The 15,839-nt window shown below is 43.4% G+C and overlaps 1 protein-coding gene across 1 annotated transcript in view; it reads left to right on the plus strand.

The window, feature by feature from the left end:
- The first annotated feature begins 372 nt into the window (after positions 1 to 372).
- Positions 373 to 15,839, plus strand: part of LOC124776002 (UDP-glucosyltransferase 2-like) — an 83,866-nt gene continuing 68,399 nt past the window's right edge. Inside the window, exons 1-2 of the mRNA XM_047250844.1 lie at positions 373 to 625; positions 6,232 to 6,410. Coding sequence (XP_047106800.1) covers positions 592 to 625; positions 6,232 to 6,410 — 213 coding nt within the window. The 5' untranslated portion in view covers positions 373 to 591. The remainder of the gene's footprint in view (positions 626 to 6,231; positions 6,411 to 15,839) is intronic.

Raw genomic sequence — 15,839 nt, forward strand, 5'->3', positions numbered from 1 at the left:
GTGAAAAAGGAAGGGGGGGAGGGGAATCAGTTAGTGTTAGTAGAAGTACCTTCCGGCTCGCACCGTTAAGCGGCTTGCGGAGTATCACGTAGCTGTGCTGCACACTCTCGATAAGTAGTGGAATTTTAGTGAACTACAGTAAAAAACCTCATACAATTTTCGTTACACAAGACTCATGTGGGTGGTAATAGCTGGTAGTGCCACACTTCAATATGTAAATTCCACTAAAGTTGGCAATAACGGGGCGTGGGATTCTGGGACGGAGGGAAACAAACAGCTGCCGCGATAAACTTTGACACCCACGTTGTACACACGTGCGGCATTAAGAGGGCACGCGCCTGCGCGCTGCTCCTCCAGCGGAGCCTGGAGCAGACACGATTGCAGCCTCCAGGAGACAGATGAAAGAGCTGGATCCAGGAATGTCAGTATCTGTCCAGCAGTTGTGCGCTTCTTATAGGGGAGCAACGATTGCGTTCTGAGTGTCAGGGTCGTACGAAGCAGCAAGAATCACACAAGTGCCAACACAAACATATTTAATCCGGAGCAAGAAACTGGTTGTTTCTAACGAACTTCGTATCTGCACGAGGTTCAATGTCACACGGGAACATGATGATCGGCGCCTCTGGTAATGTACCTATTCTTCACTTTCCTTCACGCTCTTCAGTACATTATCACTCATTCTAAGCATATGTTATAGACGCAGACACTATGGAACAAGTGTGAGAAATTTAGATAACGTTGGAAAAGCAACCATTGCTTGTTTATAGTGTCGAATTATTACCTATAACTCTGCCTGGAGCCTTCTTCAACCCCTGAGCTACACGCACGGCACATTTTTTTTTTTCGAGGTCCGTGATTCACTCATTCTAACGATTAAACTATGATATTAACTCGAGCTTTTTTTCAAGTAAAGTAAGTCATCAATATCATCTTGAAATGAGGAGAACCAGTAGTCGAAAGAACCAGTATCAGTGTCGTCAAAAACCCGCCAGCTTTCGGAAGAATTGTTCTCAGACAATGTCAGATTTTTTAAAAAGGAGGAAAATTGCAGGTGGAAAGCCCATCGGGTTTCTACAAAGAAGAAATGAAATACAAAATTTCGACGTTTGGGGTGGAAACGACATAATAGATACTTATTACGTTGTATTTCGTGCCTTAAAAGCAGGACTGCCGTAATGTCACGTTGTTAATTGCAGTGCTTTCATTAACGTCTTCTTCATAAGGAAATACAGACAACTGGATTGCATCTTGTGGTAGAGGTACATTAAAATAAAGCCGGAAGGCTATGGTTGCTACGCGAGCCATGTACAAAATGTTAAAGCTTGCGGATGTATTGTGTTTGGAATTAAATAGACCTGTGAAATATTTATGGATTGACTGCTTGGCCTGTAGGTTAATAGTGAGCCGATTACGATCTAGGAGTTGTAGAAAACACAGAGGTCGTCGATGTGGGGGAGCAACGAGAGACATTTGTTAACCAGATGTAGGAATCCGTAGGGAATATACGAATGTAAAATATGTTTCTTCTAGAACTTGAAAAGAAAGAACTTGAATCCGGAAAGACAGAATGATGCCGTCAAGGTTAAGCCCCGTGTAAGTCTAGAGGCAAAAAGGATTGTGACGGATTGAAAATTTCTGTGTTCAGCCAATTGATAATTCCTCTATAAAACGGGATTTCGGTTATTCGTTTATAAAATGAGCCAACGCGGTCATCTAGAGTTATATTTTGATTATTAATAAGACTATAACATTGCACGTTAGCGAAACTGACCAGTGGTGCATCCTACAATCGAATATTATTGGACGTTACGCTAAAGCAGTTACAGTTCACTGATGTAAACAAATTATTACATTAAAATATTTTACACATTTTATCGTAATTAATAATTTCTTCGTCACCTTGTTTCTTCGATTTCAGCCATACATGGACCACGTGAAGTAACTTCGTCATGATTTTGTATTCTTTCTTGATTTTCGGTCTTTGGAGTATTTCTTCATTCTTTCACTGTGATCTTGTCCTCTTTCATCTGACTACACAATGATGAGGTTTCCCACCTTTTTCTGAAAGCCTCCGAACTTCCTAACCCTGTTTTGGAAAGTTAGCCTGTATACAATTTCTGCTTTGGCAACGTTAGTTTCTGCTAAGTCGTTTTTCACTTCCCTTGACTGATTTACTTTTTGTGATTTTTTCAGAAATTGTCGAATATTCTTTCTGGGTTCAATCTTTCTGGTGTTCGTACAATGAAATTCTCCTTTTCCTGAGAGTACTACATAGTTTTTTTTAAAATTTGGGCATAGATTTCTTTATTGCTTCTCTTCCTCGCACTTCCAAATTTTTTCACAGTACCTGTCTTTTTCTTCTCCAGCTCACCAGTTTCACCCTTTCTGTTGAAGACAAAACATTCCACTGCTTTAACTCACTCCGGTTTTATGACAGTATTGTAGTGTTGGATTTTTGTTTCTATTGAGAATAATTTTTATTGAGTATGTTCTTGATAATTCAGAAGCAATTGCCAACTTATGTGCTCTGTTTTTGTTTCCTTCTTCATCTAGACCGTTTGTTTCACCTAAGTAAATTTATTCAATGTGTTGGGCCTACCGTGACGTGTGCTTAGGAATTTTTTGAGCATTTTTAATGTACGTTATGAATTCAGTATTTTCGAAAGAGATTGGTAATCGGACCTTTTCCGTACTCTCTTTCAACAGGTTAATTTTCCCAGTTGCTGTATCGATTTTATTGAAAATATTTCTAAATCATGTGCAAAGGTAAGACAGTTGGCTTGACGTTACAATCTTTATATCCCAAATTGATTTCTTGGATTCCTTTCTCTTGAAGTTCGAGATTCCACGCCTTATTACTTTCTCCAATACGCAGTTGGAAGAGCATTGAGGAAAGACCGCCATCTTTCATTAAACCAGTTTTGATTTCAAATGCTTCCTAAATTTCTCCAAGGAATTTTATTTTGGACTTTGTTTCTGTCAGTATTTCCTTAACTATTTTTAAAGGTTTTTAGTCTGCCCTGTACTGAAGACTGTTTCTCTGTCTGTGGAGTTGTCGGCTTTGTTGGAGATATTTTTGTTTCTTGGACAACAGTTCTTTACGATTTGTTTCAAATTCATAAACTCAGCAGCGGCCCTTCTTTAATTCCCGTTGGTATTCACCGATCTGATGGTCTAATTGCTCTCAAGCTATTAGAACGGCCTTGGATAGGATTTTGTAACTAACAGCCGTTAAAGGCAGTCTATAGTTTCCTTTCTTTTGCAAGCAATGTCTGAGAGCGCAATTCCATTCTTCTGGAATTTTTTCAGTTTCACAAATTTTCTGCAAGATTCTTCGAAGTTTTTCAGTCACATCAGCGCTGGTCTTTTTCCATATTTTTACGATGGCTAAATCGTCTTGAGAAGCCTTTTCATTTTTGAATTTCTAAATTATATTCTGAATAACTATCCGGAGGTTGTGAATATGGAAAAACATTTTCAGGTTCTGTTTTGTCAAAATATATATTTTTTGTGGCTACTTTGCCGTTTTCTCTTTAAAACATAGACTTGGTGCTTGATTATTCGTTAATTTAGTTTCCAAAGTTTAAAAAAATTCACATGTTATTTTTCGCGAAGTCTTCTTCAATATCATGTAGAAGAACATTTTAAAATTTCTGATCTCAGCATCAAGCCATTCGCTTTCTATGGTTTATGAATCCCACATAATCAACTAATTTCTTTTTAGAATGCCATCTCTTCCGCGTTCTTAACCTTTCCTCTAAGGAAGTTTCACACTCTTAATTCCGTCATCCGAGCTTCTTTCTTTTTCAGGGGAGCTGTTTCCTTGGCAGCATCTATTATTTTGGAATTAATGGTTTTACAGTCACCAATTTCTAAGTTGTTTAATTTGTTGTGGAAGATTTATTTGTTGTTTCGTAATTTCTCTAGGTCAGTTTTAAATATATTATTTTCCTTGCTCTTAGTCTGGAGAACAAATTTTACCTTAATTATCGTCAAGTAATGGTCTGTTTCAATATTTGCTCCGTTATTCACCTAGACGTTCTTTATTTAACGTTTCCGCTTGAAATCGCAATATGATCAGTTTGGAACGCTCCTAAATTTGAATTTGGTTACCTCCAAGTTTTTTGCTGTCTGAATATCTTTTTGAAGTATTATTTTTGTTGGAAGCTTTGCATGTACTTATCTACCTTTCACAATCTCTATTGAATCTTTCTGTGCTGGGCAATGTCTGACGGTTTCGCGACTAGCTTTCTCTTTTCCAATTTCAGAGTTAAAATGTCCTAGCATTAATTTGACACTTTTAGTTCATATTTTAGATACTTCCTAAAGTTTCCCAAAAGTTCCATCTTAGTTGGGTTCTTCTTATTGCCTTTATTTAAAGGAGTATGCACTTAATCGGCGTGCGATATTTGTTTCCACACCGCAGTGTTAGAAGGTGACAGTCTTTCTGACAGAAAATTAAAGTTTGTCACCGTATCTAACACTTTATAGTTGAGGGAAGATGCCGTCCCTAAATATGGTATACCTCATTTGTGACTACATCCCACTTTTCATTTAAAGATGCAATAGTTCTCATATTCCGCAGCATTATCAATACCGTTTCTTGTAATGCTAATATGGAAATTCTTTGTTGATCCAAAACTTTTCGTAGTTGTTAAAGTATTCCATTTTTAAAAGGGAATTTCTGCTCGGAGTATCCAAGAAAGTATTTCTTTTTGGGTTTTAATTTTGACGACTAATTCTTACATGTTGCTTTGGACTCTACAGAATCCGCAGGATAAATTGCACCACCTACAATGAATGAAGATTTTCTTCTCAGGACGCTCTCTGGAATATTTTATTCCTGTGACGTTTCCATCATACATTCAGAAGTTATATAAACTTCGAAAGGAGGAAATGTATTTCTTCATTTCATTCTTAAAGCTGAACTGTAGGTTCCAGAGTTTCGGGGTGTGCTTGGTCCACGAGAGCTATTTCATTCCCCTAAAGTCCGCCGGCAAGCAGCCAGCGAGGCTCTCCTATCCACCACCTAAGATGCGCCTCGCGCCGCTATGACCTGATAGTAGGTTCGGGGTAAATAATTTATTCTTATTGTATTTAAATATTTTATATAATTTATTGTTCTTATTATTAAAATCGTATACACATGTGGCATGTCAAAAGTGAGGAGAAGCCATGTTGTATTTGGGAGGGAGGGGAGACACAGACAGTGGAAAACTGTGACCTGCTCCAGAATCGAACATATGACTCGAGCTGCAAGAGACTGGATTGTTTGGATTTTGGCTTTAGAAACACTTGGGACACTTTCTACCTTCGAACCCACAAAATGTTTCGTCTTGTACATATTTCACACATATGTTCAAAGAACGCAGTACTGTCGACGTATTCATGAGACGGAGTGGCTGTTCAGGTGAATCACAGTATACAAATATCGTATGTTTAAGGTTTATGGGTGACACAGACAGTAATTCCTTAATGTGAAGAACCGTAAAGCAAGCTGTGGATCACTCTGTACATTTGTGATACACATTCCGCTGCGCTGACCTATGCCAACAGATACCTTTGCCACTCTCATCAGTTGATGACAATTTCCATTCTGAAGACTACTTTCGGTCTCCAGTCTCAAAATGAGACAATCTCTCTTCACGATAACTCAGACACTTGTTGGTTTGGCAATATTCTAACTTGCGGTGATAATCGTTGTGGAGACTTTCAACCAGTGATTACGACTGCGTATGAAATGAACTCGTAAGATCCTCTAATGAGGCACTGTGCAGATTTCTGTTCGTAGATTAAATCTGCCAACAAGGAAAACTAGAGAGTTATTAGTGAACTGGCCCGGCTCACTATACTTCCAGGGGACTTTCATCCACGTCTGCATCCACTTGTTGAGGTCATTTCGGCGATGTATAATTTCTTATGTAGTAAAGTGCATAGTAGCGATCGTAAAAGTGGCTAATTTCTGTTCCATCAATACTTTTTCGATCTGTATGTATCCATTACCAGGGAATAATATTGGCTCAGCAACACCTATCGTGTAAGCGATTACTGCAAAAATACTTTCAACTGTACCATCGTGTTTTTGCAACTTAGCTAAGTAACAGATTTCTTTTTTTTCTTTGGATCACAAATAAAACAGTTTAAATGGATGGAATACATAGAGTAATTTATACAGGATTACTTACTTTAAATGTGATGCATAAAAACGGTGACTATCACATTTGTTTCCAGAAAACGTATTTCGGCCTTCCTTTCTATTGCCACTGCTATTTGGTGGGTGCCTCGCTTCAAAAATATTGGTAGTTGCTCCCACTCCATCCATTAGCCACCAGAAGCCGTTCCAAATCTTAACAACAGCTCTTCTTCAAAGAGGACACCAAATCACATTCTTCACCGCTAATCCATTGAAGGTGAGTCACGGTAACCCAAATTTCAGCAGATGAAGTCATACGTTTCATGATATAACAACAGCACTCCTTAACTAGTTACGACGTGTTTCGGAGATTTAACTCCAGGCTAAACTCGGCTTTTAATTGCTCAGCACAGTGGTCAAGAGAGATCTAGTAAGCATGCTGACGAACTAAAATCTAAAATTGTATCAGAGATCGTCCTGCTAGATTAACTTTATAAGTGTTACATGTCGTTCAGTTACAAAATATTCTGCTTTTCATGTCAAGGAATTATCGCCGCCTCGGCAGAGATCGTTTGCTTCCAGGAGCTACTGTGAACGAATTTAAAGCCTATGCATTCACTGTGAATAGCCAGTAACGAACGCAGGGGACGAGTCACATGTTGACTACTAGCTGCCACCCAACTAAAAATGGTTCAAATGGCTCTGAGCACTATGGGACTTAACTTCTGATGTCACCAGTGCCCTACAACTTAGAACTACTTAAACCTAACTAACCTAAGGATATCACACACATCCATCCAGACTGTAGCGCCTAGAGCCGCTCGGCCACTCCGGCCAGCACCACCCAACTAATGAGTTCTTTAACACGTCAGGACCTGGTTGTAAGATGTGCTTCCTTACTCACACCTCATCAGTTCAAATTACATGATGGAGTTAAGTCTCCCAAACACAACGTAATTAACAAGTCTAATATTTATGGACTGGATTCATCAGACTTTTGCTGTTACAGCAGTTTACAAACGGTTGTGGAGGTAGCATTTAGAATGAGATTAGTGCAAAAATATAGTCGTTGAGCAAATTAATATGAATAACGGGGCAATACGAGAATTCAAATGGAATACACCGCATACTCAGGTACTCTACTGTTGGAGGGTTCCGCTATGTTGGCAAAAATCACTGAGTGGTCGTAGCAGTTACTATTATGAAGTAAACTAGTGTGACAGAAATAATAAGGTAGTGATTTAAACGTGTACAAATGCCAGTAACACCGCGTACACAACGAGTAAAAGGGCTGTGCGCTGGCGGAGCTGTTATTTGTATTCAGGCGACTCACGTGGAAAAGTTACCGACGTAATTATGGCAACGTGACGGAAATTAACAGACTTTGAATGCGTAATTGTAGTTGTAACGAGATGCATAGAACGTTCTATTTCGGAAAGCGGTACTGAATTCAATATTCCGAGACCCACAGTGTCAAAAGTGTACTGATAATACGAAATTTCAGCCATTGCTGTCACCACGGACAACACAGTGGCCGACGGCCTTCACTTAACGACCGAGAGCAGCGGCATTTGCATAAAGTTAACAGTGCTAAAAGACAAACAACACCGTGTGAAAAAAGCCAGAAATTAATGTGGGACGTAAGACGAACGTATCCGTTACGACAGTGCGGCGAAATTTGGAGTTAATGGGGTATGGCACCAGACGACCGACGTCATTGCCTTTGGTAACAGCACGACATCGCCTGCAGCATCTCTCCCGGGCTCGTGACAATATCGGTTGGACCCTAGACGGCCGGGAAAGAGTCGCCTCGTCAGATTAGTCCCGACTTCAGTCTGTAAGAAATGATGTTAGGCTCCGAGTGCTGCACAGGCTCAACGAGGCCATGGACCCAGTGTGGCAACAAGGCACTGAGCAACCTGGTGGTGGCTCTGTAATGGAGTGGGCTGTGTTTACATATAATTGACTGGATCCTCTGGTCAAACTGAACAGACCATTCACTGGAAACAGTTATTTTCGGCTACTTGGAGACCATCTGCAGCCATTCTTGGACTCCATGTTCCCAGACAATGATGGAATCTTTATGTATGGCAACGCGCCATGTCACCTGGTCGCAATGGTTCGCTGTTGGTTTGAAGAACATTCTGGACAATTCAAGCGAATGATTTGCTTACCTAGATCGCCAGAAATGAGTCTACTCGAACATTTACGGGACATTATAGAGCGCGCAGTTTGCGCACAAAATTATGCACCGACAACACATTCGCAACTATATAAGGATATAGAGGCAGCATGCCTCAGTATTTCTGCAGGGTACTTCTAACGACTTGTTGAGTCCATGCCATGTCGAACTGCTGCGCTATGCCGGGTAAAACGAGGTCTGGCACGATATTAGGAGGTATCCCATGACTTTAGATACCTCGGCGTAAATGATCTGGCGGTCAGTGTAAGCAGCATTCTGCAGCTGTTTTCTAATGATGCTGTGGTGTATGGGGAGGTGTGTACTATAACGCCCCAGGGGAGGCTGTGGGCCAGTGATGCAGAAGATCCATCCCCAGGAGGCTCCAGAGAAAGTCGGTTGCAAATTTAAAAAGTTCCCTATTGAAACACGTGCTCTGCGTAGTACACCGGGTCAGTCGCCGGCTGGCCTTTGAATTCTTCTGGGCTGGCTGCCTGCACGCCCTGCCATGCTGGCGCGGAATATCCATGGTACGCCGCCCCGCCGGCCTCGTTACGTAAGCCGACAGTGAGGCTACCTTTTCAGTGGCGTGTGTATATTCAACAATGGCGTTTCTGCTGTGGATCCGCATGGCACCCGGCTGTGTCACATGGGGGATGCCAACCACAACGAGGTACCCGTCCTGTGATGGTGAAACACATATGGTGTGTAGGAGAGTTACCCGCTGCTCCTTGGGCAGCATCATTCTGAAGTAAACACGGAATAGCCAGCTGTGCCGTGACACAAAGTCCGGGAGGGATTTGGAGCATAAAGCTGTTGCCCTACTGTGTCCTCTAACCGGTGACCTCTGCTGACAGTTCCATGTGGCGACCTCGTCTGGCACAGTTCTTTTGGCCTGGTAGATCTGCAAGACTGAGAATAATTTCGTTACAAAATATCCACTACTTACAATAAGCAAGCCAGCCCGGTTAGCTGTGCGGTCTAACGCACTGCTTTCTGGGCCGGAAGTTGCGCCGGTCCCCGGCACGAATCCTCCCGGCAGATTAGTGTCGAGATGCGATGTGCCGGCCAGTCTGTGGATGGTTTTTAAGGCGGCTTTCCATCTGCCTTGGCGAATGCGGGCTGGTTCTCATTCCGCCTCAGTTACGCTATGTCGGCGATCGCTGCGCAAACACTTTCTCCACGTATGCGTACACTATAATTACTCTACCACGCAAACATTGGGGATACACTCGTCTGCTGTGAGACTTCCTGGTGGGTTCCACTGGGGCTGAACCGCACAATAGCCCTGGGTTTGGCGTGGGGCGGCAGTTAGGTGACGGGACTGCTGTAGTCTTTTGTGGGATTGTCTACCACTGCGGGCTACGGCGGGGACAAGGCCTCTCCGTCATTTCTAGATCCCCAGGTCAATACGGCACAATACAATACAATATACTCAACAATGACCCGCTAGTTGCGCATATGCGCCACTACCTGAAACACCACTGCCACTGTCAGTGTGGTTTCGAGGTGCCGGGGTGGAGAAGAGTTTATACCTCTTTAATTCAGACGAATTTTGCATGAGAACGAGACATGAACTCGACCCCCTCCTTATCTACCAGCTAATTAATTATGAGCACAATGGTAACGGAAGCAAACGATGGTGGACCCTGTTAGTTGTAAAATAAGGAGTGCACACTCACAATAATTTAATAAAAATTGTAATCTACTAAAAAAAAAGAACTTCATAAGAAACAACAGGAAATGGGATTCTGCCTATATCTACGAAATGATATGCGGATTAAATATTACAATGAGATTTATTATACATCAGGACATAAATACACATGACTGTCGACACACACAGTAAGTTAAAGGATAGGGTATACTGAAATATTATGAGAATAAGATTTGGCTCGTGAACAAGGGGCTCCTACTCTCTGTGATGCAATAGATTGACGATAATGACTGTAGGTCCTGATGAATCAAATATTAATCTCCCGACTATATAGCAGTATCGCAATTAGTAGTGGGAGCTCAAATGGGATCACATGGAGAAACAAGCAAAGCGAGCGCGCATGCTGCTGAGCGATTCAGTATAAAATTGATAAGGTCCTACAATGCCGGAGCCGCAAAAGACTGTACCAGTACTGAAATGTTCAGCACGTCGTCGGTAGGGAGCGTCCTGATGATGTAGGCGCCGACTTCTGCCGTGCAGCGACTCTGTGTCCAAACCTGGCCGCGAAGGCTGTCCGAGAATTCTAAGTTCTTCCGAAAACGAGCGACCAAGTCGCAAGACCGTCTGACTCCGAGGAAGATCAGATCCCGAATACCCCTCTGTGATGCGATGCAAGCAGCGAAGCAAGCATTGCTCAACTCCCTACTCTCCTCGAAAACCGCGAATCAGCATTCAGTTCTGATTCCAAAATTCCCCCCACACTGTCTCAGAACATCATTCGCGCCAATAGTGACCGTTCCCTCCAATTTCGAGCAGGGCTTTATGACGTCAACTAGCCTCAGTTTAAGCTGACCAATCATGCCTCTGCTATTCAGCTGAGGGCACTGAACTTGCCGTTTGACCGGCTATCAAAACAACCTGCCTAGACCACCGGCCATCCAGTGCCAGACAGTCGTACTCAGAAGGGCACAGTCCACAAGTTTTCTCCGAATCAAGAGGACAATGCAGTAAGTCGGTGTCAGGAATTTTCGTTCTGGACGCCGGAACGGTAAACACATAAACTGCTGTGACACACAGACGTCTGGCAGATCGTTTCGTCCTGCATACAATAGGCGAAACTCGACCGACGTCAGTCGTTCCGCCAGGCGCTTAAGCCTATTGTACGACCCCTCCCCCCCCCCCCCCCCCCGAATTCAGGGAAGTGCAGCCCCCAACCGGAAACGCAGTGTGCCGCGTCCTCTGATGCTCACCTCGCACAGGCCACCCAAGGAAGTAAAACAACATGTTTAGGAATCAAGTGAAAAGTATTTTTTGAGCTCTCAGTACAAATACTCTCACTACAATAACCTTATTCGGTCTGTTACTGCCATGCAATGACACAGAACATTAATAAAATTGATGAAAATGAGAGGAGACATGCAAAAGATGGCATGGAACCTCTCACCTCGCCCCCTGCTGCACGAATTTATGCAGTACCGCTGAGTTCGATGTTGCAACAAGGTGACCTACCTAGCAACATTATATCGGTCAAGCACGACATTTGGGCTCATGCTGACTGAGATTCTGTAGTGAGAATGGTGTCGCTAGAAGTACCGCGTCGACTATGATGACACTCTCCATAAGAAATACGTCAAGTAGCAAGCAAATTGATCGAAAGGCGAAGATTGTGGAGGCACACAAAGAGTTTAAGGCTCTTTGTTACAAAAATGCACAAGACAAGAACAGCAACTGAAGTAACATCTGAGATATACATCGCCCGCATCTCGTGGTCGTGCGGTAGCGTTCTCGCTTCCCACGCCCGGGTTCCCGGGTTCGATTCCCGGCGGGGTCAGGGATTTTCTCTGCCTCGTGATGGCTGGGTGTTGTGTGCTGTCCTTAGGTTAGTTAGGTTTAAGTAGTTCTAAGTTCTAGGGGACTTATGACCACAGCAGTTGAGTCCCATAGTGCTCAGAGCCATTTGAACCATTTGAGATATACATCTCTGCGAAGCTGCACAATTAAAAACTGTCTGGCATGAACCGCATGTCCCAAACATTCACCATTGAGTGGCTGTTTCAAAAAATTGATCGCACCATATAATGCTTTGAAATGATAAAATTGTTGCCGTTATCTGACGAGTTGTAGGTCACATTGTTCCCGATCAATGGACATACTGTGGAATACTGGGGGCATTTTGCCGCACCGTGGTCTTCACCCACTTTGCTCTGTCGGGTGTGGGACTGCAGCAGTGGCGGACTAAGGGTAGGCGTGAGTGTCGGGGGCGGGGGTGGAGGGGATGGAGGGGGCATTCCACGCTGAACCAATTGTCCTGGAGCGCCTACTAGCTATGAGGGCCTCGAGATTTGGAGGCCCCCAGGCCCAAACAAACACAAAATACGTTCTGTAAAGAAGAGACTGTTTGAAGGTCCCATAAGTATGAAAAATTTGTGCAAAAATAGTTGGGAAAAATTTCAGAGGATACATCAAATGGTATTCAACAGTAGTAGGAACAAGATGGGTCGATTCTGCGTTGTGTGGAGCTCGAATTTACGACAATGTTGCGTCAATGCCAGGAGTACGTGGAGGAGTACGACGAAAAATTCGAGAAGCCAATACCAACGCTCTGTTCAGTTCCTCTGCTAATCATTTCTTAAATATTCGTGGAGATCATGGACTCTCATACGATCCCTCTTGCACCAACTGTTTTCGTAATACATATTCTCCTTCGCAGGAGACCTTCTGTAAAGTTTGGAAGGTAGGAGACGAGGTACTTGCAGAAGTAAAGCTGTGAGGACGGGGCGTGAGTCGTGATTGGGTAGCTCAGTTGGTAGAGGACTTGCCCGCCAAAGGCAAAGGTCCCGAGTTCGAGTCTCGGTCTGGCCCACAGTTTTAATCTGCCAGGAAGTTTCAGGAAGACAAGTGTTCAACGTCCCGCGAAACATCGAAGCATTAGAGACGGAGCACAAGCTAGAATTGTTTCAAGCATGGAGAAGGAAATCGGCCGTGCCCTTTCCAGGAAACCATCTCGGCATTTGCCTAGAGCTATTTAGGAAATCACGGAAAACCTAAATCTGTATGGCCGGACGTGGATTTGAACCGTCTTCCTGCCGAATGCTGGTGCAGTGTGCTAACCACTGCGCCATCTAGTTCGGTGCGTTCAACATCCAGGCGAGGAGATACGGTTTTATTGGTTGCGGCACAGGGTTTAAAGTTACAGCTACGGCACAGTGAACAGTGAAACAAGCGGGTATACGTCTGTTGCTAACAGCTGCCAACATAAAGAGTCAGAAAGATAAAAACTATCGAGTCTACTGCTGTAAGTAGCTGTAAAGTGCGTATACCTGACGAGAGTGGAGTAGTGACAGATACATGCGTCTCGTATTTGCAAAGAACGTACCAAATAGCCTAGTTTCTTACTGAAATTAAAATTAGTGGTCTGATCCACAGGACGCAAAACACAATTAATATTTTGAGCTAACAGAAGTTTCTGCGATTTTTTACGAAATAAATAAATTATACACCTATTTATATAAACGCGCACGATCCATGGAATTACCCGACCCCTTATGGGCGTAAAGAAGAATTTAAGTAAGGTCACAAAAAAGTAGCCTTTTCTTGGCCGTTATCAAAAACTACGAAATCAATCAGCGGTACTCCCTCTCTGTAAAATAATGCAGTATCAGTAGACAGTTCAGGAGTCACATTAGAGAAAGTAGGAAAGCCGTGAATAGAAAAGCTGTGTTTTGCGGCTGTGCAGAAAGGCGATTGTCGCATGGGGCAACGTGGGGGGGAGGGGTGTGTGGGGTCCTTGGAAATTCAATGTCAGATACAGAGGATACACCCCACTCTTTCACAGGTGGTCGGTGAGGCTCCTGGGAATCAACAGAAACGAAAACTGATGGTACGTCTTTTACCGTCACCACATGTTCCGCTGGCAAACTTGGGCCGATCTGATTATGATCAGCAGCGGTTTGTGGCATGCTTTCCCCATACAGGGGAGCAGAAAAATGGAGGGGGGGATACCTTACAGACTCAGCGATGTCAGAAAGTCCATAGATATAGTACGGAGCTCCGGAACAGATCTATCTTCATGTAATTTTGAAGAGGCTGTCTCAGTCTCGGGAGTCAGGTCGGAGGGAGTGCTGGACGCTTTCGACACATGAACGGCATCCGACATGTTACCATTCGGTCTAAACTCAGTGAGGGGAGAGGCCCCTTCCACCGAAATCTTTACAGTAGAGCGGAGAAGCGAAGAGGAATGTCTGCCTCGTTACCATCTTGCTTTGGTATTTGATGTGTAGTGGATGTGGTGGCGGCGCGGAAGCTACAGTGGTGAAGTCCCTTTGCGAGGTTAACGGCGGAAATGCGCGAGGACCATCACGCAACGGCTCGCCTTGCCCCTCTGAAACCTGGTTAGGCACAACGATTGTCATTTGTGAAACCAAATCCGCTAAAGTTAGTTTTTACGTCGTTCACAACTGGTCACGACGAGAGCAACTTTTACGCAGCTGTCGACTCTTATTACATATATAACAGATCCTTTCTTCTCCTGTGTAGATTATAGGAACCCTGTATCCACACATCTGGAAATGATAACCATGTCCACGGAGCGAAGTCCGCTATAAACTTGTAACCGTTGGTGAGCGGACCAGCGTTCCTGCCGTATATTCCATATACCCCCAAATGGAAGCAGGACGGTCCTCAGAAAAATGTCAACTTCGGGCGGAAGGTTAAACAGCCAAACATTCGAAAATTCTACCTCCGCATTCGCCGGAATAACCGTAATAGCAGAGCCATCGCGATCAGTGAAGGGGACTTGTCCGTGCTGCAAAAGGAGCCTGTGAACATACAGATCGTGTAGAAACTTGAAGTAAATACATACGATTCGGAACCGAAGTAAGCCACGTGACCCTGTTATGAAGTGATTTCTGTACTTTCAACATTGCAGCTCAGTCAGCAACCGTGATAATTTAATGTGTAAGAAACTATCAGCCTCGATTGCGGTAATGAAACCAACCTTTACCTAGGTTTCAGCCCAAATAATGGAGCCTTCTTCAGAAGATATACCTGAGTCTATAATTTGTCTAAGAGGGCACGTGAGCTCCCGAGGAGACGAGGCGCACGCCAGAGCTTGGGTCTTGGTGTTGACTTAGTACATACGTACCGCATTTTTAAAATGTGACTACGCCTATTCAGGCTGTTTTAGTTTTATTTCTAGACCATGCCCTCTTAGAAAAATTATAGATTCAGGTATATCTTCTGAAGAAGGCTCAATTATTTGGGTTGAAACCTAGGTAAAGTTTGGTTTCATTACCGCAATCGAGGCTGATAGTTTCTTATATGTTTGTTATGAAGTGGGTAGAATGTTCCTGGGAGCCATTGACATCACGGGGCAAGACAAAGCCGCATCAAAATGAAATCACAAACACGAGACGCCGAGAGACAATCAATTATGTAAGGAACACAATGACTCACAAGCCATTGAGAACAAATAAGGAAACTCTTGTATTGCTAAGAAAGAGGTGGGAACAAGCAGAACTTTCTCGGCCGTCATGCGAAGCGAAGTGTGCTCGGTGGATCTTCGGAAGGCAGCGGTGTAGTGATACGGGTATGTCAGCTGTGTAAAGGGAAGATAATCGAAAACGGAAGTATCCACAGGAGACTTGTAAAAACCAATGAAAGACATGAAATTGGTTATGGTCGACGGTAATATACGAAGTCCGTTGGGATAAAAACAAGGAAAATTTGTAGACAAGATTGATTTAGTTAAGAGTTTAAACAGAAAAGCTGAATGGCATGCAATATCGAAAGCGTCTTCTATGACTACTAAACAAGGTGGCCGAGCAGCATTTGATCCATTGTTGGTATAAGAGAAGCATTCTACCAAGCTT

Source organism: Schistocerca piceifrons, chromosome 2, assembly GCF_021461385.2.
Source record: "Schistocerca piceifrons isolate TAMUIC-IGC-003096 chromosome 2, iqSchPice1.1, whole genome shotgun sequence".
NCBI classification, from domain to species: Eukaryota; Metazoa; Arthropoda; class Insecta; order Orthoptera; family Acrididae; genus Schistocerca; species Schistocerca piceifrons.